This window comes from Phalaenopsis equestris, unplaced genomic scaffold (genome assembly GCF_001263595.1).
Source record: "Phalaenopsis equestris unplaced genomic scaffold, ASM126359v1 Scaffold000436, whole genome shotgun sequence".
Classification (NCBI taxonomy): domain Eukaryota; kingdom Viridiplantae; phylum Streptophyta; class Magnoliopsida; order Asparagales; family Orchidaceae; genus Phalaenopsis; species Phalaenopsis equestris.
In genome coordinates, this window is record NW_018164877.1 from 1,062,582 (window position 1) to 1,084,767 (window position 22,186).

Consider the following 22,186-nt stretch of genomic DNA (forward strand, 5'->3'; position numbering starts at 1 on the left):
ACGAGGCTCAGTTCACATCTATTTATAGATCACATGGGGCACAAAACTCTAAGGGAAGTCTTGTCTTCAATTAATTCACAAATTTATTCAAATTTATTGCTAACAATTGTTTACAATTGTTTAATAATTTTTCCTGTCGTTTTTGTAGTTGTCGTTATCAAGAAGTAGAAAAATTCGGGGAACTAATATTTATTTACTAAAAATACTAATATGAATCTCAAAGAGAACAAAAAACCAAGAGGAAATGGCCTCCTTTCGAGGTAATCAATCAACCAACGATCCAAGGCCGAACATAAAGCCGCATCTCCAAACCCGGGATAGGTTCAAACTCTAAAGATGGTTCCCCGCTCTATAGCAGCAAAACCCGTCAAAAGTGAGGCGTGAATCATCCATGCAGTGAGTCTCATCGAATACCATGCCCCGTCTTTGTCAATATCCATTTAGGACGTTGCAGGATTTGGAGATCTAGTCTAGGCAACAAACCAACCAGGCAGATGAGACACGAGCCCTATAAGACTCAAACCAAATAGAAAATGAGCTACGCTCACTACGAAAAAAGCCAATCGATCACATTCGACTGATCAACCACACATCTGGATTGAACGACCACCTCAAAATTGAACTCTGTAAGTCGACTAAGACAAAAAATACCAAACAAGATTGTCATACGACCAAACACCTCAACCGACTAACCCGTACTTCTGAGGGCACATACGCCACTCGACCGATTGCCCTAGTCGGTTGACTTCAAACCAACCGACCAGTCAATTACCGCCAATATTGAAATTCAAATTGTAATACAAATATGTCATAAAATTTATACAATCAATTATAATCTTAATGACATTAAGAACGGTTTTCATAACTATTCACTTCTTTCTATAATTTTACAAAGCACATCTTTATAAGTACGAGATAAAAAATACAAATAAAAGGACATTTCTACTCATTCTCCATAAAAAGCTCTCGATTTTATTCTGCTCGCTCTTCCTTCTCTCATTCACTTAACTCTAACTCTCAAAACATAATCCACAAAGAACAAACTAGAATCCAACAATTATATATTATAAACTTCCTGTGAGTCTCATCCTGTATCAGTTGATATCAATGCATGGTATAGTTGGGAAGAATTAATGAATCAATCTTTATCAATCGCGGACCCAACTTGTGTGCCTATGATCATCATGTCTATTTAATGTACTAATTAGATTGACATGTGATGCATGTGGACTACATTGATGCAGCTAACAATCTATATATGATTTAAATAGATCTATAAAATCGAACTAAAGGAGGGTAGGTGTCTATATATATATATATATTAAAAAAAAGGAAAATTTATCGTATTCACGGACACGAAACTCCCACTAAATTCTTTTTGATACAATGAACTCGGCTCCTCACATCCCCTCCATCAGTCTCTCTCTCTCGTGTGGCTTCTTCTTCTTCCCCTTTTCTACTCTTTTTCCTCTATTGGAGAAAATTTTTTTTTCTCATCTCGACTTCCCTCTCTTTCCGCCACCTGTAGTCTTCTGCGCATCCCTTTCCCTCCTTGGTTTTACCCATTTCCTCTTCTCCCAACCGAAATAAGCCTTCTTCCTGCATGCAATCTTGCCATATTGAATGGGCAAGTACATAAGAAAAGCGAAGCTCGCCGGGAAGGTAGCTGTCATGGAGGTCTCAGCTCAGTCTTCTATAGGAGTTCGTACCAGAGCAAGAACCCTCGCGCTTCGTCGCCCACGGAAACCGTCCTCCTCCTCCTCCTCCACCACCACCACCTCTGCAGTCGACAATTCATCATCATCTTCTTCCTCCTGCTACCTTCAGCTCCGCAGTCGCCGCTTGCAGAAGCCCGCCCTTAATTTCATTCATAATAAAATCTCAGAGTCCAAGATTTGTGCTGACGTTCAGGCCTCGCCGGAGGTGGACGGAGGAGTCGAGACATCGTTTGGGGAAAACGTTTTGGACTTCGATTGTCGGGATAGGTTGGCTCGGCACTGAACTTTGTGAAACTAGGGTTTATTTTCCTTTGATTATATGTTTCTTCTTTCCATATTTCGCTGATTTTGTTGTCAAGTATTAATTTTGCAACCCCTTTATTGTTCCTCGTTTTTTGGTTGATTTTTTGAAAATTGAGGACTTTGTTTTGTTTTAGATGGAAGATTGCTTTCTGTAGTTCTAAAAATTGTTGGCTTTTCATCCTAGATATCCTCTGTTCTAATTGCTTTATTTAGCTTGAGCGGCCAGCTCTTTTCTCTTGGTTAGAGTATATGTCTCCTGGCTTGTGAGAAATCTGGTTCTCATGCTTCTAAATTTCTTCATCTCTCTCTCTCTCTTCATTTTAGATTATTTTTTTTCCTGGGGTGAAGAAAGCTTACATCTTTGTTACTATGGATTTATAAGTTTCTTTACATGACTTTAAATTCACATTTTTTATGGATATTGCATACACAAGCTTTCCAATTTCTGCAATTTTGTCTTTGCTGTTCAGTTTCTTTTCATATATAATGGCGCAGTAGGGGCCTCCTCCATGGTTCTTTTGTGTCCAGTTGTTTTTTACTATATTTGAAATGTATGAAACTGTTGTTATTTTATTTGTTTCTCTATGCAAAAAACTTTTCTGTTTGAAATAATTTAAAAGGAAAAAAAATGTTTTGCAGATTTAATTTTTTGAGGAGCTTACATACACATGTAAGGTGTATAAATAGCATCAAAAGCATATGCATTAGAAGACTTCTTTCACTTTAAATAAGTTCAGTTCATCTCAGTTGCATTTTTAATGCAGTTAAAGATTAGTGAATTATATAAGCAAATATAAAAATTTATATTGATACCACTAAATTCCTATGTATTTACATATTTAACCTAAAATTTACTTTTTTACCTTTGTACCACACAAATCTTTCATATTACATCAAAAAACACAACCTTTTTTAATTTCTTAAAAGCAAAATACACCTTTTCATTCATAGTTAAGGTGGCATGCTCCTAGAAAATAAATTATACTTTTTAGACATGTTAATACATAGGAATTGAGGTGTGTGTGTGTAAATCTTCCTATTTTCTTATGATTTATAGGTGGTTTTTCATTTTTGTTTTCTGTGTTGTACTCAAATTGACAAAAGTTGGTGTCTTGTGAGACATTTCTGAACTGGAAAGGCAAAAGTAGCTGGACAATATTTAAAACACTATGCCTTTCCCATGGTTTTTCATCAGTTGGTTCCTGCAGGACTTTTTGTATTCTTAAGCTGCTTTATTATGATTGATAAATGAGAGTAAGCCTTTATATGAGTTAATAATTGTCCATTATGTAGCTCTGATAACATTTATGTAGTGGAGAATCTGTGGAGTTATTGCAGCCAAAAAATGAACTTATATTGGTTGTCCTCTGCCTGACCATTATGAGAAGCCTATCCAGCATGGTTAAACATAGTGATAAAATCTCTGCAGGGTTGGCCCATTCAACGTTTGGCCTATATATAGTTTTTTGTCCCATGTGTTCAAAGAACTCCTTCAGTTTAGCTTTATCTGCCTGAAAATTTACTTCTGATTTGCTCATGTGACTCTGTTTTGGATGTTAATTGTTAGGAAGATTTGCGTACATACCAATGAAATACTCTGTATTTACATGTCTAACACCCATACTTGTTTTTACATTTATGCTGCCTTACCTATGCATGCGTTTCACTTTTTAGAAGTTATAATAGTGGTATTTTTACGTGATATGAAATATTTTAGTGGTATAAATGTAAAAAAACGAAGTTCAGGTGTTAGATATGCAAGTATTTGAGCAAAAATTTGATAGAATGCAGGGAGTTTACAGTTTTTTTAATGATGAGTTTGAATCTCTGATATGTTCGCTCCGTCTGTTTCAGGAATGTGAGGGAAACCACACCTTGCAGTTTGATAAGGAGTTCTGAAACTATTAGGACTCCTGGCTCTACCACTAGGCTAACTCCAACCACAAATGCCTTTAACCGTAGTTTACGGAATGCTGTGCATCAGAACATTCCAAACCCTCGTGAGATTGAAGAGTTTTTTGCTGGGACCGAGCATCTACAACAGAAAAAATTCATGGAGAAGTATTGATTCCTTAATTAATTTTACTGTTTTTCTTGTCTTTGTAGCATGTCTTACATTTTTCCAAAAAAAAAACTTGAAGTTTACCAATATTTTGAATGGATACAATTGGTCGTGATGGTCTCAAAGCTATTGGATTTGTCTTGAGATAGAGTGCAATTCAAATTAGGGGAATTTACATGCATATCACACAATTCCTATGTATTTACAAGTGTAATATTTATGTTCATACACTCAAACCTTTTTAACATCACATAAAAAATTCCACTTTTACGTTCATACACTCAAACCTTTTAACAGCACATAAAAAATTCCACTTTTATTAACTTTTTAGGAGTCAAGTGCATCATTTTATGCCACCAACAAATGATCAATGTAAATATTAAATTTTGGCTGTTAGATATGTAAATTCATAAAAATTGCATATGTAAATTTTCCTTCTCAAGCAAATCCAACAGTTTGAGATTCATCTTATCAGAATATATTGTGTTCAATAGCTTTGAGACCAATCACTGCGAAATCTATTTCATGATTTCATTCATGCAATCTCATTAATAATGAAAACTTATGAACCAAGTCCTGTATCTTATCCAATATTGTTTTTGCAGGTATAATTTTGATCCCCTGAATGATTTTCCCCTTCCCGGTCGATATGAATGGGTGAAGCTCGACTCTTAGAACCCAACCTTCCTCCATCAAAAGCTTCTGCTTTCATCCACGTCCAGTCTTCCATAGAAGCCTGACCTCATAGTGGTAATTTAAGATAATTATTACCTAAGTGTAAAGAAGCAATGGATTTCCCAAGGTTTGAAATGCCAATCCAACGTTGTGTATAGTATGCAGACTGTGCTTCTGTAGCTGTAACACTTTTAGCATTTAGGACCACCTAACCAAATATGTTAGAACTCGCTTGGTTCTGTAACTTGTTGCATGTTGGTGTCTGAAAGTTCATTGGGAAATAAACGTTGATCTTCTTATGTTGTTTATCTTGCATTCACTGTATGAGATTGAATATTGCGGCCTTCTTTGTTTTGTCTTGATTTCGTTGGTGGCAATTTTTTCTTTCTTTTTTTTTTAGTGCTTTATTGACACTCTGGAGCCTATTTGTGCTATTTGCGAAAAGAAAAAGAAAGGATTAAGTGTTAGATATTTATTTACATAAGAATTCAGTGGTGGTATGTTTGTAAATGCTCTTTTTTTTTTTTTTGGAAATCTACATGTATATCTTACAATTTGTTGATATTTTAATATCTAGTACTTGGAATTTTTATATTTATAACATTCTAGTGTGAAAATTTATGTATGAAAAAGGTTTAATTAATTTTTTTAAAAGTTGGTGATAGTAGCATTGATATTGGATTTAATTTAAGTTATAATAGGAAAGTAAATATTATTATTAAAAAAAGTAAATAGGAGATTACAACTAGACATATCTAAGGTGGTGGTAGAGGGTGTTTGGTGTTTGGTGTTTGGGGTTTGGGGTTTGGGGTTTGGGAGAAGTGTCGGTGAGGAAGTGGAGCAAGGGGGTGAGTACAACGAACGCATAGTAGATGCTTGTTGTCCTAGATAACAACACTCAAGTAAGATGGTCGGGCAGCGGTGAAACAACAAGGTGATAGAGTTGCAGGGTTATGATAACGATGCAGGATGGCTGGGCAGCGGTAAAACAACAACGCGACGGAGTTGGGGGGTTGTGACAACTATGCAAGACAGTTGAGAAGGCCTGAATTGATGTAAGAGAGTTGTCTCGAGCGGCAACACCAAGTTGTGGTTGGTCCGGAGCAACAACATCAAAATATGGGAGGTTTATTTGTGCCGATAACAAGGTGCAGTGGTAAGTGGGGTTCATGGAAAAAAGGCCACAAGTTTGAATGGTGGAATGTGATAAGTGGGGTTCATGGAAGGCAGTCATAAGTTTGAATGGAGAAATGTGGGGTTTGGAAGGCGTACAAGGTAGACTGCAGATAAGCAACCAAGAAGGGTTGTTTCTGGGCGGCTGCAGCTAGCATGGCAATGATGAATACGAACAAAGAGATCACTAAGGGTAGTCATCATCTCAGAACGATGTACAACCGAAGCACCACTCGCTTTTGGATACAATTATAGAATGAAAAATCGTAAATAAACGGCTGTCCCGACATAAAACATAATAAAAATTAAACCTAAAGCATCATAAAAGGAAACATATAGCAATATAATAACTATAAATAGTTCAAGAAGACCGACTGACTCCACGATAGTGAAAAAAAATCTGAACTGGTCTGGTCCAAGTACGAAAGTATAACGCTGCTTTCTGTTGCTAGAACTTCCGCACGGGTTGTCTCCATCTTAAAATATTTTTGCTATGCATATAAATATTAAAGTCCGAGTGCTATACATATAAATCCATAAGAATTTCGTAATATGCATGTAATTTTTTTCATGTCTGCTTATAAATGGTGTGGTTTCACAGCTCCTGAAATGGTTAAAAATACACTCATGATGTCTGCAGCAGTTTGTGCATGGAAAATATGCAGCCTCTCTTTCAGTAGTCTTTCTCGGGAAGAAGCAATCCAAGTAAAATTTGTTTCGTAAATGTTTGGAATTTAAAAATGTTTTTAATTTCTCATCTTCTGTCAAAGGCAGAACCTGCGCACGAGGGGCCTGCTGGGTTGATTGTATTGTTGTCTGTAGACATGCTGAATTTAAAAAGTTGATTTTTTTTTTCTTTTTTGTGGGGGTGTTTGCATGCATATCCAACATATAAATTTTCATGTTGTTTATATGCAAAATTTTAAGAAAACATATTGTTATAAATCTAAATATCAAATTTTAGATGCTAGATTTGTAAATGCACAAAAATTGTGAAATTGTGTGGTATGTATGTAGTTTATTTCTTTTTCTCCTTTAGGTGTTTGATTGGGAAAATAATTGCGTGCATAAGACGTACACAGCGCTGCGTACGTCAGGTGTTATTCCAGGGATACAGAGGAGTTATATCCGGGTTATATCCCCTGTAACCTCCGTGTAACTCCCTTGTAACTTCCTTGTAACTCCCTTGTAACCTCCGTGTAATTCATTTGTACCTATGAAACTACAAAAGCTCGGAACTCATTTGTAGGTTACATGTAGTTTACAAAGAGATTACAGAGGGGTTATAGAGGGGTATAACCCCGATAGAACCCCTCTGCACCCCCTGCATAACCCATGGACGAACGCAGCGTTGAGTATGTCTTATGTATGCAAATATTTTCCGTTTGATTGAGTGTAAAATGATTGTAGAGTAATAGTTTTAGGCATGGAGGCTTTATTTTTTAGGATTGGGAAACTCACTAAATGACTAATTGTTTTTAATTATTGTGCAATAAAATATATGGAGGTTGGGGTGCCGTTGCGCAAAATTACCAATTCGCTAAATTACGTAAGAAAAAAAATAAGAAATTAATCATCCTGCAAATCGTGAATTTCTAGCACGCATCGCATCGCATCAAAATAAGTATTTCTTTGATCATCACACTACATAAATTAGTTTTCTAAGAAAAAATAAAAATTTTATGAAACAAATCAGTATTGCCTACATTGCTATTTAAGAAATGTTTTGTTCAGTTATGAATGAAAAAAATGGATATGGGTATGTTATATTGTATCGAGCCCCCTCACATGATAATGATCGAACTAAACATTTTGATCCTCGTGTTGGATGAGTTGATAGAGGGTTGTTATTGATGTTTGACTAAGCTATATAGTGATGAGTAGAATAAATTGTTTTGTATCAATCAATTCACGTGTGATATGCCTCAAGTTCTTTGGTGATAATGGACCGATGGTCACGTCGCCCTCCGTTGATGTGTATGGCGACGTGATCGTCGGTATTTGGTCTTTCGGACGTGCAATGCCTGGACAAAGTATTTTCTCGTAATAATGACGGATCGCGTTTGGATCATAATGGATTGAAAATGGATTTGGCATAAGTTAAAAAGCCTCCAATCAACGTGCTCATTAGTCGATATAATCCAAAGTGAAGACAAAAAAGTATTATAGATGGACATATTATTATGCTTGGCATGCATGCACCAAGCCATGATTAACATGACTATAGATGACCTATCTAAATTATATGTTTTTTGAGACATTTAAATAATATAATTTCAAAAACACGCTTAATTTTTATGTATTTACATATTGAACACTTCAATTCAATATATATATATATATATATATATATATATATATGCATGCAAAGTTGCAAGGAAAGTTATTTTTGGAAGTAAAATTTAGGTGGTCGACATGTAAATACATAAAAATTGGGGGCAATGCATGCAAAGGCACACCAACATTAAAGTAATAAGGTGTGCTAGAGTTAGGTGCTGCGAAACAATGGAGGAACCAGGTGGATCGGCAGCGCCGACTGCAATAGTAGCGGCTCTGGTTTCAGCTAAGCGGTCGTCGGGGAAAACCTTTGGGCAAATTGCAGCAGAAACGGGTCTGACTAATGTCTACGTGGCCCAGCTTTTTCGGCGACAAGCTCAGCTCAAGCCGGACACTGTTGCTTCCCTCCGTTCCGCCGTCCCCGCACTCACCGGCGACCTTATCTCGGAGATGATGGCTCCGCCCTTCCGATCCTACCGCCCCAACATCATCCAAGAGCCCGCCATTTATAGGTATAATTTTCTTCTTTTTGTTTTTTGGTTCTTCTATGGCTAGGTTTACTAATCTTTCTCATCGAAAGGGTTTCCGATAGATCATAGATTGATTCAAATAGGATTTAGTAAATCTTGTAAAACTAGATTTAGTAAATCTTGGGATGAAAATTACTTGTCATTGACTGCTATTAAATTCTATAATTATATTTGATTGTTTATTTGGAGTTCTATTTTAGGTATGAGAAGTAATTGTCATTGAATGAGATTTCTTAAAATAGTATAATTTGAAGCCCTTGAAATTTTCTTTTGCGTGATTGAAGCTGATTTTTTTTTGAATCTGGCCTAAGAAAGAGTACCGGACATCCTCTTGTATTAAGTGATTGAAGGGGAAACATAAGTATGAGGAGATTGGGAGTTCATCTGATCTTTTCTTCATTTCTATTGTTATATTTTTTTCTCAAATTCTGTTGGATTTCTTTTGTGAAATGATTCCTTTACCGCCTTGGCGGTGTGCTGTAAATCGAACTTTGACAATCCTTGCAAGTCTCAGGGTTTGTTTGGGGCAACTGCAACTTATTCAGCTTATCCATATAAGCTGCTAATCAACAACTAATCTAGATAAACTGACCGACTGTTTGATTTGTGTGTTTAGAAATCAGTTGATTTGCAATTATTTCTGGATAAATGAATATTTTGTCTCTGATCTGGATAAACTTTTTAGCTATCGGTTTGTGCGTTTGGAAAAAAGCTAATTTGCAGCTATTTATGGATAAATGATTATTCTGCCACTGTGCAATTGTGTTGTTTCTAACAAAATTATAATGACTATACATTTGATAGTTTAGAATAAAAAAAATTACTTCATAATAATATGAAAAATGGTATACACTCCACTTAAGAGTGAGTATCAAGAAACCTAATAAAAAAGAAAGAACATATTAAAATTACAATTAAAAGTATGATAATATTCATTTTAAAATGTAGAAGAAGCATGTCATGAGCAACGTTGTCTGGTTTGGATATCTTCGAACCCTGATCACTACTGACAGTGGAATCGGTCGGACTTTCTGCCCACCTGAAGAACTTACATCGCCTGCCAGCAAGGACATCTGTAGAACTGTCGCTTGTAGCTATGTGATCGACATGACGTGAGTAATAAAGACGAAAGTGTGCAGTGACAAAACTTGCCCGAAGTTCCTCGAAAACCTAGAACTCATTTTTCTTCAATAATTCAAGAGAGAGCATGTCAGTCATAAAATTAAATGAAATAAAAAAATTATGGAAATTGAAAATAAGAAACAATATTAAATAAAAAAAACGAAAATTTGATTAAAAAAAAAGTAGATGTGAGGACTCAGCGAACTCACCACACCAACCAACGAATCTGTCACTATAATACAACAGTTGATCTTATAAAGAAATGAGTTTTTGATTGTCTTTAACCCACATATAATTAGCATCCCATGTGTTACATGTGCATATCACCAAAAAAAAGTCATAGAGAGTAGCATAAAAACCCGTTACTCCGAAAAAAATAGAGGTATTTGGTTGTCTTAATCATGCATATGCACAAAAAAACCATCCAGAAACGCCTCATAAATCGATGCTCCGAGAAGAAGAAAACTACTTAATCGTCTTCATTGGGATTTCATATGTAATATAACCAACAACGAGCAATAGGTCGCCCAGAAGAACCAATAAGGTCCAAAGTCTCATCATGTACCCCACAAGCCCACAAAAAAAAAAAACATATAAAATCCAAACATAAAATAAAGAAAAAGCAATTACAAAAAAGTTTTAAATCCAAAAATATTTGTGATATAATTGAGATACAGTAAACATAAAAGTTCTTAAATTAACAAGACAGACCCATTCAAAATTGAAAATTGTCATCCGTTGTCTGCTCTAATGTTGTCATCTCCGATGCACCTTCACCGTCTGGTGTGTGAACATCTTGTGATGTCATTTGTAGCTGTAGTATGGACTGTCCCACATGGAATTCAAATGCTTTTGGTGGGAGCTAGAGCTGATCATCTTTTGCGAGGGTGAAGTCTACATCTGACCTTGAGGGGTGTTGTCGAATTTAGTTTTGTAGTGTTATAGTGGCTACTACTATCTGCGCTTGCTTCGAAAATCGATAAGTTGACATATCATGTAATATTACCCACCTATTCTTCCATACTTCGAAGGATCTTTCGATCACACTTTGTAAGAAAAATTGCCTCTTGTTAAACATTCCGTTCCTACTGTGTGCAACCCCATTGGATCATTCAAAATCGGGAATGTGGTACTTTGTATCAGAGCATGACTCCAGATAACCACACTGTAAAGGATATCCAACATCCACCAAGTAATATTTATCTGAACAAATACGTCATTTAGTAATGAACCAAAAATACCGAACGTGTCTTCTATATGTACATATCTTGAAATGAGTACGGGAAGCAATTTCTTTGGTTTCTGGTTGCAAACTTAAAAACATGACTATCGTGTGAGCTGTCCTCCCATCCAGCTATAATAAAAGTGAAGCATGTGTTAGTCACACACATTTATCACACATTGGGTGGGAGCGCCATAGCGTCTAATGTAGACGACCTCTGTACTGGATAACGTGCATCGACGTGCGTTCCGTCAATAGCTCAAATACTATTCTGTCTTATTAGATATAGTTCATTACGATTTCACATGTAACTAATGTTGATGTATGAATGATATTTGAAAAAAATAACTTGTAGAACAACCTGTATCGATCGTCATTTGCAATGTGTAAGAATGAACTGGAATGTGGGATCCTCAGACATAACTATCTCAGATGCCATACTTGGGGTTCGATCGACATTGGAAATGTAGTACTCATATAACAACGTAAGAATAAGGGCAACTTTTCTGCTAAAGTTCAATTGTTCTGGATTCATCTTTCAAAAGTTTTGAAAAGGACAATGTTAAAAACTTAACATAGAGGAACTTAAGCCATTTGAAGAAAGCATAGAACATCTGAAAACAGGATATAATGATCACTAATATTATGATAAAAACATACTGATTGTGCGTCCTAGAAAGGAAGTAAACAATCTATGAAACAAATTTCAAAGATTGTTAAGAAAACAAATTGATAATATCTCAAACAATCATTTGTCTATGAAAGAACGTGAATAATCGACTCGGAATTCTGGATTCATCTTCATAAAAAACTGTCTGCGGGTTGGGTCTTCTAGCAACTTCAAGTAGTTCATATAACCTTATTTTTTCGCCCTAAGTCCAGGATATGTATTTAGGACTCAAAGACAATCATCAATGAAGGTGTTCTGTGAGGCACCGTGCTTAACTGTGCAGGATTCAGCCAGTCTTGTTATTGTAGCTCTGATGAGCGCGGTCCCTTTTTTTTCTTCTCTTCACTTTGGGCCGCTTTGACCTGCATGTGGATTCAACATCCTTGTCAATTTGACTTGGGAGTTCTCCTGAGTCACTAACCTGCTCGGTTCTCATTACCTCTGGTGAGCCGACAAACCTCTGCTTGCTTGGGGTGAGAGCATGAGCTCCCGTTGCGACAAATCTACGGAACATGCCATACAACTTCTCTTCCAAAACCAAATCAATGCCACTGAATTTGAATTTTCTAGCTGCCTACACTGCTTGCAAGATATAATAACTTTTACTAGCTATACTAACTTAGTAGGATAAAGAATGATAAAAGAATTAATTATTGGGTAAGTCATTACATCTAATTTCTTAGTCCACGAATCCTCTGGAGTATTTATTGTCCGTTTCACTGGATTCCAACCCAATCCCGTGGATCCCCTTTTTAGTTCTTACCATATTTTTCAATCATTCTTTAATTAATCTCACTTTTTCTTAAATTTCATCATAAAATAATCCCTTCTTGTCAATTCTTTGAATTTAACCATAAATTATGTCACCCTTCTTTGTTAAAATATGTGGTGTCTATTTTCCAGCTCGACTTCTCTAAGAAAGAGTTCACTAAATATAACGGTGACTTTTCTATCCTATATGACCAATGATCCTACCTCTTTGGTCTTACTCATTGCGTTACTGACAAATTAAAGTGAAAGCATGAAAAACAAAGCAAGCGGTGATATAAACATCTAATATTGAACCACAAAATAAATCTACCAGTGATATAACCAAAAAACTTTAAGCTAGAAAAAAAAAGATGCAAAGTCACCAATTTCATCTCCCACGACCACCAATACACACTCACGCACATCCAACACCAACCCACGCACCCAAGGCCAGCAGAACACACACCCAAAGCCACCAGAGCTTCCAATTTCATCATCACAGCTACCAACACACACTCACACACATCCAACACCAACCCACATAGCCAAGGCCAACAAAACGCACACCTAAAGCCACCAGAGACACCAATTTCATCTCCTACAGCCACTAACACACACTCACACACATCCAACACACACACCCAAGGCCAACTGAACACACCAAAGTCACTAGAGCCACCAACAACCTCCAAGACACACTCACACACGTCCAAAAACAACCCACACACCCAAGACCAACATAACACATAGCCAAAGTCACAAGACCCACCGATTTCATCCCCCACAACCACCTACACACATTCACACACATCCAACACCAATCCACACACCCAAGGCCACCAGAGACACCAATTTCATCACCCACAACTATCAACATACACACACACACTTCCAAGGCTAGCAAAACACACACCCAAAGCCACCAGAGCCATTAATTTCATCTCCCACATCCACCAACACACACTCACACACATCCAACACTAACCCACACTCCTAAGTCCAACAGAACACACACCCAAAGCCAACAGAGCCAACAAACACATCTCCCACAGCCACCAAACCACACACTCACATCCACCACCAACCCATACACCTAAGGCCAGCAGAACACAAACCCAAAGCCACAACAACCACCAAGCACATCTCCCACAAGAACAAACCACACACATTCACATCTGCCACCAAACCACACACTCACATCCACCACCAACCCACACACCCAAGACCAGCATAACACACACCCAAAGCCACCACAACCACCAAATCACATACACTCACATCCGCCACCAACCCACACACCCAAGGCCAGCAAAACACACACCCAAAGCCACCACAGCCGCCAAACACATCTCCCACAACCACCAAACTATACACACTCACATTCACCACCAACCCGCACACCCAGGGCTAGCAAAACACACACCCAAAGCCACCACAACCACCAATCACATCTCTCACAACCACCAAACCACACACTCACTTCCGCCACCAAACCACACACTCACTTCCACCACCAACCCACACACCCAAGGCCAGCATAACACACACCCAAAGCCACCAGAGCCACCAAGCACATCTCCCACAACCATCAACGCACACACTCACATCCACCACCAACACACACACCCAAAGCCACCACAGCTAATAAGCACATCTCCCACAGTCACCAACACACACACTCACATTCACCACCAACCCACACACCCAAGACCAACATAACACACACCCAAAGCCACCACAACCACCAAGCACATCATCAATATATCAATATATATATGTTTCTTACCGCAACTATACTCTCATATCAACTGAAAGTAAGGCAATAAACATTCTATCCATAAATCTTTTGCAAAATAGACAACCTAATAAAATGTGACCAGCCAGTAAGTCATAAATGCATCCATATAACAATTAATAAGTAAATACAACATGTAGGACTCAAGGAATGCCACTCAAAATCCCTTTCACAACTATCATACTCACGGTACTTTCTCCGTAACAATTCTCCAGGACAAATCAACAACTCAATTTCATCAATTCATCAAATTCTCAGTAAAACAACCAATCTTAATAATCATAGGAAGAAAGCCAAAATCGCATGGAAAAAGCGAAATTATCACAGGAATAACTACCACACATTGTGGAGGGGAGGAAGAGGAGAAAGGGACTGTACATGTGAGAGGTATAGAGTGCGATAGGAGATTACCGAGATTGAGGCGAGAGCGAGTGAGATCGACGCTAGGGCTCGGGTCGGGGCAGACGAGACACGAGGGCAGTGGGGTAAAATGCGAGCGAACGAACGCGGGCCGCGTTTATCAAATAATCGAAACTATTGTTTCTCAAAACGCACCCCAAAATGCTTTTATCAAACGGGACCGTGGCATTTTGAAAACGCTGCCCGCGATTTTAATCTGCCCAAAATAGGCTCTCAGGCTATATCTTAGTTTACTATTTTTAAATTTATTTCATTATTTTAGAGGCCTTTAAATCCAAAGCAAATGTGCTATTGGATTCCCTGAGAGGGTGCTAGGTTTTGTTTGTATTAAAGCTGTCTTTATTTGCCTTCAAGGTATTCTTTAAATGCGTTGCCAAATATCTCTATGAAGCTTCAAGTGAGCTGCCTAATACTTGGAATGCATAATGCTAGTTAGCATAATGCATTCCATCACTGTGGCCTGTGGTAACACTTCCTTGAGTCAGGAGGTGCCCTCTAATATTGATGGTTTCTATCATCTTCCTGCTTGGTCGGTTATTGGCCAAACTAGTTCATTTTGATTGATGTTTTGAAATTTGGAAAGGAGATTAAGTAATTTCAAAAGTTTGGCTTAAGGGAGTGTGAATGGTCCACATTTATGAATCAAGCCAAAATTTGTTTTACTTATGCTTGTAGCCTCTTATCCACGCAATATGTTGATCAATTAGAGATAGGAAGATGAGCATGATGCTCTTTGTTCATAATTTGATGTTGTGTCTCTAACAAGGCTCGTCATTAGTCCTTCATACGTTTGACTTCATTTTAGCGTGTTTTTTTCTTTTCTTCATTTCGACTGGGCCGGTTTAGTCGATCAGCTCGAACCAGAGTCCCCCATAATCTCATCAACTTTTTAATCCCAAATCATGATTATAGGGCATCACGAGAAAGACAGAGGGAGCTTGGAGTTGCAACAAAGAAAGCAATAAGAGATTCCAATCCTTAAAGAGAAAGATCGGTTAGGGCACTGCAGGTGAGTGCTTGTGCGACATAGAAAGGGTGAGCAAATGACAGCTGCAATTGAGAGACTGATAGGTTTAGGAGACTCCAAATTCATGATTACTGATGTGTGTGTGTTAAATAATTTACATAATTCACGGTCCTTTTGGGATTTAACATAGTATATAAATTTGAATTAGAACTGTTATTATTTTATTCTTTTTTTAGTTGTTTATGTATCACACTAAATAGGTGACTGACTAAAATCCTTTGACTTTAGGGTTTGTAAAGCGCCTTGGGTGGGAGCATGACCGAGCAAGGCCATGAGTGACGTACTGGAATTCTTATAATCTTCATTTAATAACTTCTTAAATAAGAGATAAACGTACCCTTCCTTTTTAGGGGCATATTTCCTGATACTTTTCAGTGTGTTTTCACTATATAAAAATTTGTATGGAATGTGCTTATTTAGTCAATATTTTTCATATTATCATGTTGATATGATGTGGTTTTTAGTCTAATTTATTGCTAAACCAATTTTTATATATTCAGATGTCATGAGTAGTTATAATATTTAACTTTGTATTACTCATGTTTAATGTTAAGACTATTCGTTATGCAAATTTATATTTTATGTGAAATTTTACTGAGCAAAATATAAACGATAAGGCACAGGGCATAATATGAGCAAAGAAATGGACATGAATACAATATTTTTTATATTATAAGAGTTCCAAACAATATGGAAAAGATGAGATTAGGACCATTAAATTTATGAATTTCAGGTTGCTAGCTATGCATTAGATAGAAGGGCTTTTTATACTCGTACTTTAGGTGTAGCATTGAGGAGGGTTAAGATTTGGACCATTTAATTTGATTTAATTGCGCAGTTGCATTTTATTTCGTATTTTAGTAGGTGGATTTGTGGAAGACTTTGGATTTTGATGCTCTGATAGTTTTATTTAGTGATTAAACACTATTAAATGGATATATATATATATATATATATATTGAATTACTTTCTTGATCTTCATCTCATACTCTTATGCTAGATTTTCTTAATTTCTTCCAAGGCCCAACAAGCAGGGTGTGCTAGAGCTGGCATTTCAACTTTATTAATTGTGAATTGTCCATGTCCACATCGAAAGCCTTGTCTTTTGTACGTGTTTGATCTCATTTATAGCTTTTTCTCTTGAAGCCTATCTTCTTTTTATGTATTTATGTCTTTATATATTTATCATTTTATTTAAAATTTGAGATCTTATAAATGAATTTCTTGGCCTTCTAAAGCTTTTGATTGGCAAACAAGGAAATTGTGAAGAGGTTGATATGCCTCGGCAAAAAAATCATCGAACAAACCAAACGAAATCCCAAAAGATGTGTGAAAAAACATAAATAAGGGTTGCTCTTACAACAATCAAAGGAAAAAAAATAACAAGATACAAAGATGATCTACTTTCGAGAGATAGATCGGCTCTCCCGTACCCTAGAAGTCGCTAGGAGCAACACCGAAAGAAATGAAAACAATAGCCACACAAAAACATGCATGAAAATAAAGCAAACCCTAGGTTCCCCCTTTAATAGAATTCTCATACCGCATTTGAAAACTTTACTTATAAACTCCCCTCCAAACTCCCCTCAATTTCTACTCCTTGAATATGTGATTATGGCTCGAGTGGATCCCATCCTTTCCTTTTCTTCTTCTGCGACTCCCTCTGTCCGCTCCCTTTCTTCCTATCACCAAGACCGGCTCGCCTATGGGCCGATTCTATTGCTTTTAGCCAGTCCAGGGTGGACCGGCGCTTGTAAGAGTGTAACATGCGTAATATTACTCTCCTCCCAGAAAAGTACCTTGTCCTCAAGGTGAAAGATGAAAACTGTGGATCACCTCTTAAGACTCCCATGTTGCCTCATAGTATTGTAGCCTTTTTCATTTGACCATTACCTCCTTTGGTTACCCCACTCCTCAGCGTACTGCTTCGTTCTCGAAAGGTTCCAAAATCACCTCCAAGTCTTTTTGTCAGTGTCGACAATAGTGTAGATCTCCAATTGCACATCTTAGTACATTGAAGATCGGGCGTAGTGTGGTTGATGGTGGTAACTTCAAACGATAGGCCACCGCCCCGATGCATGTCATCACCTCATAAGACCCAAAGTATCTCGGTGAAAGTTTCTCGCTTCTCCTCCTGGCCTCGCTTCTCCTCCTGGCCAATGTCTTTTGTCGGTAGGGCCTCAGCTTCAAGTAGACTATGCCCCTTTGTTTGAATTGCACATCTCTCTGTATACATCCACTTTCCTCTTCATGATTTGTTAAGCCCTCAAAAGATGCTCAAAAGATGCCCCTTGAGCTTTGCTAGTATCCTATCTCTCTCCTCTAAGTACTGATCAATTTTGGATACAGGTGTAGTGTTATGCACATAATGTATGAGGTGGATCTCACCCTTGTGCGGCAGTGTGGTATGAAGTATTATACCAATACTCGGCCTATGCAATCCAATTAACCCATAACTTCGGTATATTAGATACAAAATAATGCAGGTTTGTCTCTACGCTTCTGTTGACCACCTTTGTCTGCCCATTGGTCTGTGAATGATATTTTGTGCTTCTTTTAAGGACTGTCCCTTGCAACCTAAATAGCTCTTTCTAGTAATGGCTGAGGAACACCTTGTACCTATCTGATACAGTCGATTTCGACACTCCGTGCAAACACACTACTTCCCGGATAAACACTGCCGTGACTGAGACTGCAGCGTAGGGATATCGTAAGAGAATGAAATATGGATACTTAAACGGTCCACGTCCACCATAATCACCGTGAACCCTTCTGATCGTGGCAGCCCCTGACGCTTCTTTCCAAACCTTTTTCGGTAATGCAAATGGTTGTGGTAACCCCCTAGTGTTGTGGTCAATTACTTGTGGTGCTGACACATATCACATTTTGTCACTATGTCCTTCACGTCTTTGCGTATCCCCGCCCAATAAAGCTCTGACGTCAGACTACTGTAGGACTTTTTCATCCCTGAATGACCCCTGATCATACTGCCATGAAACCATTGTAATAATCTGAGAATGTACTCTGATGAGTTGGGTAGCACGAATCGCCCCTAGTGGAGCAGCTATTGTCCCCTCAATGCATATCCTGAATGACTGTTCGAATCCTGTTGTAATTCAGTCCTTAATTTCCTCAGCTCATCATCCCTTTCACTCTTCTCTCTCAAGGCCTCCGAATTTAGGACCAAGGGTACTGATAGGTTGTCAATTGGGGTTCCTCCACCTTCCTCGGCATCTCATCGGCTGCCTTGTTCTCCAATCCCGACAAGTACTGAATCTCGAAATCATATCCCAGTAGCTTGGATAGCCATCTTTGATGCTCCTCAGTCACTATTCGCTTCTCTAGAAGATACTTTAAACTCTCTTGATCTATCATAACCAAGAAATGTCGTCCTAACAAGTAGGGCCTCTACTTCTGAATGGCCAAGAAAATTGTCATCAATTCTTGCTCATATACTGACTTTGTCCTCTCTTTAGCTGTAAGAACCCGACTAAAGTAGACAATTGTCTATTAATCCTGCATGAACACTGCTCCCAATCCGTACCCTGACGCATCTGTCTTCACCGTGAATGGTTTACTGAAATCTAGAAATGGTAATATTAGTATGTTAGTCATGACCCTCTTCAGCTGTTCAAAGGCCTTTGTTGTTGCTTCTCCCCATTTGAAAATGTCATTCTTCGACTGCTTTGTCAGTGGCGATACTATCGTGCCATATTCTTTTATGAACTTTTGGTTGTAGCTGGTGAGACCCAAGAATCCTCTCAATTCCTTCAAATTTCTTGGTAAGGGCCAATCAACCATAGCCTCAATTTTGGACTGATCCATTGCTACGCCTGTTCTGGACACCACATGTCCTAGGTACTCCGCCTGCAACTGTGCAAAAGAACATTTCTTAAAGTTGGCATACAACCGGTACTCCCTCAACTCCCTCAATGTCTCCAAGACTATCCTCAGGTGCCTTACGTGCTCTGTCTCTGTACCACTGTAAATCAGAATATCATTAAAAAAATCGGGATAAATCTTTAAAGTAAGGTTGAAAAACTCTATTTATGAGGGATTGAAATGTCGTTGGGGCATTGGTGAGGCCAACCGACATCACTAAGAACTTGTAATATCTTTCATGTGTATTGAATGTTGTCTTGTGCACATTCACTGAATTCATCATGATTTGGTGGTGCCCTAACTTCAAATCAATTTTTGAGAAAGTAACTGTCCCATAAAACTCATTCAATAACTCATCAATTACAGGAATAGGGAACTTGTCCAACACCGTTTTCTTCTTCAAAATCTGGTAGTCCGCGCAGAATCTCCAACTACCATCTCTTTTATTCACCAACAAGACAGGACTGGAAAAAGAGCTCACACTAGGTCTGGTAATCCCAACCTCGAGCATCTCTCAGATCAGCTTTTCTATCTCATTTTTCTGAATCTGGGGGTACCTATATGGTCTGCCATAACCCCCTTCAAATTACACTACCATTGTCGTAATCCCTACACCTGCCCTTGTTACTGCAATAAACCCCTTCTTGCATAACTTTTGTTGTCCTCACAACACTAACTTCACTCTAATCTTTTACCGTACTCATCTCCAACCATTCCTTCCATTGCTACCATCTCCCCCTATCATCCCCCTGCTTGCTCCGCAAACCCCGGCCAGCCACCCCACTTGTTGTCCAGCTGGGGGTCACTCCTCTCGTCCTCTCCCTAGGGCGTTATTTGTGTTTGTTGTCGTTTATTTTCTGCTTTGAAGAGTCTTTGTTGTCATTTTTTGAATTTCAGCAATAATATTTTCGTTTCTATTATGATTTGGATTAACTTTGGTGTCACATCCTCCGTATCATATTAGTAAATCCAAATTCAAATCTAATTGTGTCACTTAATTTAAACTTGACGTTATCCAAATGGATAATTTCTACCTAATTTAAATAAAAAATATTTTAAAAAGCTAAATAAATTTTGAATCCTCGAGTCTAGTTTAGTCTAGACTTGAGTCTATGAATCCTCTCCCATATGCTGCATAAACCCCTCTTTGATTTTTTTTTTAAGATTTGCATACACGCCACTCAATTATTATGTATTTACATATCTAACACCTCAACTTTATTGTTTACATTAATGCCATTTTATCTATGCATCAAAAAGTGTATTTCACATTTAAAAAAGGTAGTGATGGTAGGATATTTTATGTGATAAGTAAGATTTGAGTGTTAGAAATGTAAAAAGTTAAAGTGTAGGTGTTAGATATGTAAATTTATAAGAATTGTGTGGTATACATGTAAATGCCCTCTTTTTTGTTTCCTCAATCGATTTTTCTCCCCAGTATTAAAAATGAATAGAAGGTGAGGCCCATTTATTACTTGAATCATGATATGCAATTTGCATTTGAATTCCTCCTAAACTGCTATTTATAAGTTCTGAATTTTTTCAGGCTAAATGAAGCTATTATGCACTTTGGAGAGAGCATCAAAGAAATCATAAATGAGGATTTTGGTGATGGCATGTAAGTTGAAGATTATCGACCACCCAAATTTAATCTTATCAATTTTTTTTCTTCTGTCAATTTTTTTCTGCATAATAGAACTAATCTATGACATTAGAATGCCATACTCCTTTTCAATCTATTTCTTCCCCATTTATTTGTTAGGAAATTGATAGGATCCGAAACCAAAAACAACAAACAAAGAACGACGAAATTGTAATAGATAGGTGGTAAAACTCAAACGATGGCTACTCTTACGAAAATCAAAGAAAATAAGCAAGATATAGTAATGATTTACTGTTCAATATGTAGATTGTTTCACTACAAACCCCAGACATAGCTAGGAACACCATGAGAAGAGAAGGAAAGCTGCAAACATACATGAAAAACCAACCCTAGGTTATTAGCCTTAAGATAAACCTATCACAAACACTTAAAACTTTCCTCCCAAACTCCTTTAATTTTCCCTCCCTGCGTATGTGATTAAAGTCTTCGTGGGCCCCACTTGTTTGTTGGACCCCTTTGCCGCTCCTCCACACTGCTCCTCCGCTGCTTGCTGAGCCGTCTGACCCTTAGATGGCTGTGGTGTCCCAGTTGGATGATTCCTGACCGGTCTCGCTTTGACCGGTTCAATAAGCGGCATAACGATACTTCCCTATCGAAAAAGCACATTGTCCTAAAGGTGGAATGATAGAAATTGTTTTCAGATCACCTCATAAGGTTCCCACATTGCTTCATACTCTGACAGATCCTTCCACTTAAAAGTACCTCCCTTGCTCCCTCCCCTCGGCGCACTCCTTCGACCTCTAAGGTTTTAGAATCACCTCCAAGCCCTCTGTCATCACAGGAGTAGTGACAATTAATTTCTCCTACTTGCGTATGTGATTAAAGCCTTCACGGGCCCCACTTATTTGTTGGACCCCATTGTCACTGCTCCACACCGCTCCTTCGCTGCCTGCTGAA

General features: G+C 37.9%; 2 protein-coding genes across 2 annotated transcripts in view; both read left to right on the top strand.

Moving 5' to 3' along the window:
• The first annotated feature begins 1,373 nt into the window (after positions 1 to 1,373).
• On the top strand, positions 1,374 to 5,064 carry LOC110027671 (cyclin-dependent kinase inhibitor 5-like). Its single transcript, XM_020729185.1, has 3 exons — positions 1,374 to 1,985; positions 3,876 to 4,082; positions 4,689 to 5,064. Exons 1-3 carry the CDS (start codon positions 1,624 to 1,626, stop codon positions 4,756 to 4,758), a joined length of 639 nt encoding a protein of 212 aa, XP_020584844.1. The 5' UTR covers positions 1,374 to 1,623; the 3' UTR covers positions 4,759 to 5,064.
• A 3,321-nt stretch (positions 5,065 to 8,385) lies between these two features.
• Positions 8,386 to 22,186, top strand: part of LOC110027714 (cyanate hydratase) — a 25,938-nt gene continuing 12,137 nt past the window's right edge. Inside the window, exons 1-2 of the mRNA XM_020729244.1 lie at positions 8,386 to 8,720; positions 21,173 to 21,244. Of these exons, the coding sequence (XP_020584903.1) occupies positions 8,437 to 8,720; positions 21,173 to 21,244 (356 nt within the window). The 5' untranslated portion in view covers positions 8,386 to 8,436. The remainder of the gene's footprint in view (positions 8,721 to 21,172; positions 21,245 to 22,186) is intronic.

Excerpts from the sequence above, each read along its gene's own strand:
- LOC110027671 (XM_020729185.1), top strand. The coding sequence starts at position 1,624 with ATGGGCAAGTACATAAGAAAAGCGAAGCTCGCCGGGAAGGTAGCTGTC. Across the intron at positions 1,986-3,875 it reads GACTTCGATTGTCGGGATAG|GAATGTGAGGGAAACCACAC; the intron begins GTTGGCTCGGCA and ends CGTCTGTTTCAG. Across the intron at positions 4,083-4,688 it reads CAGAAAAAATTCATGGAGAA|GTATAATTTTGATCCCCTGA; the intron begins GTATTGATTCCT and ends TTGTTTTTGCAG.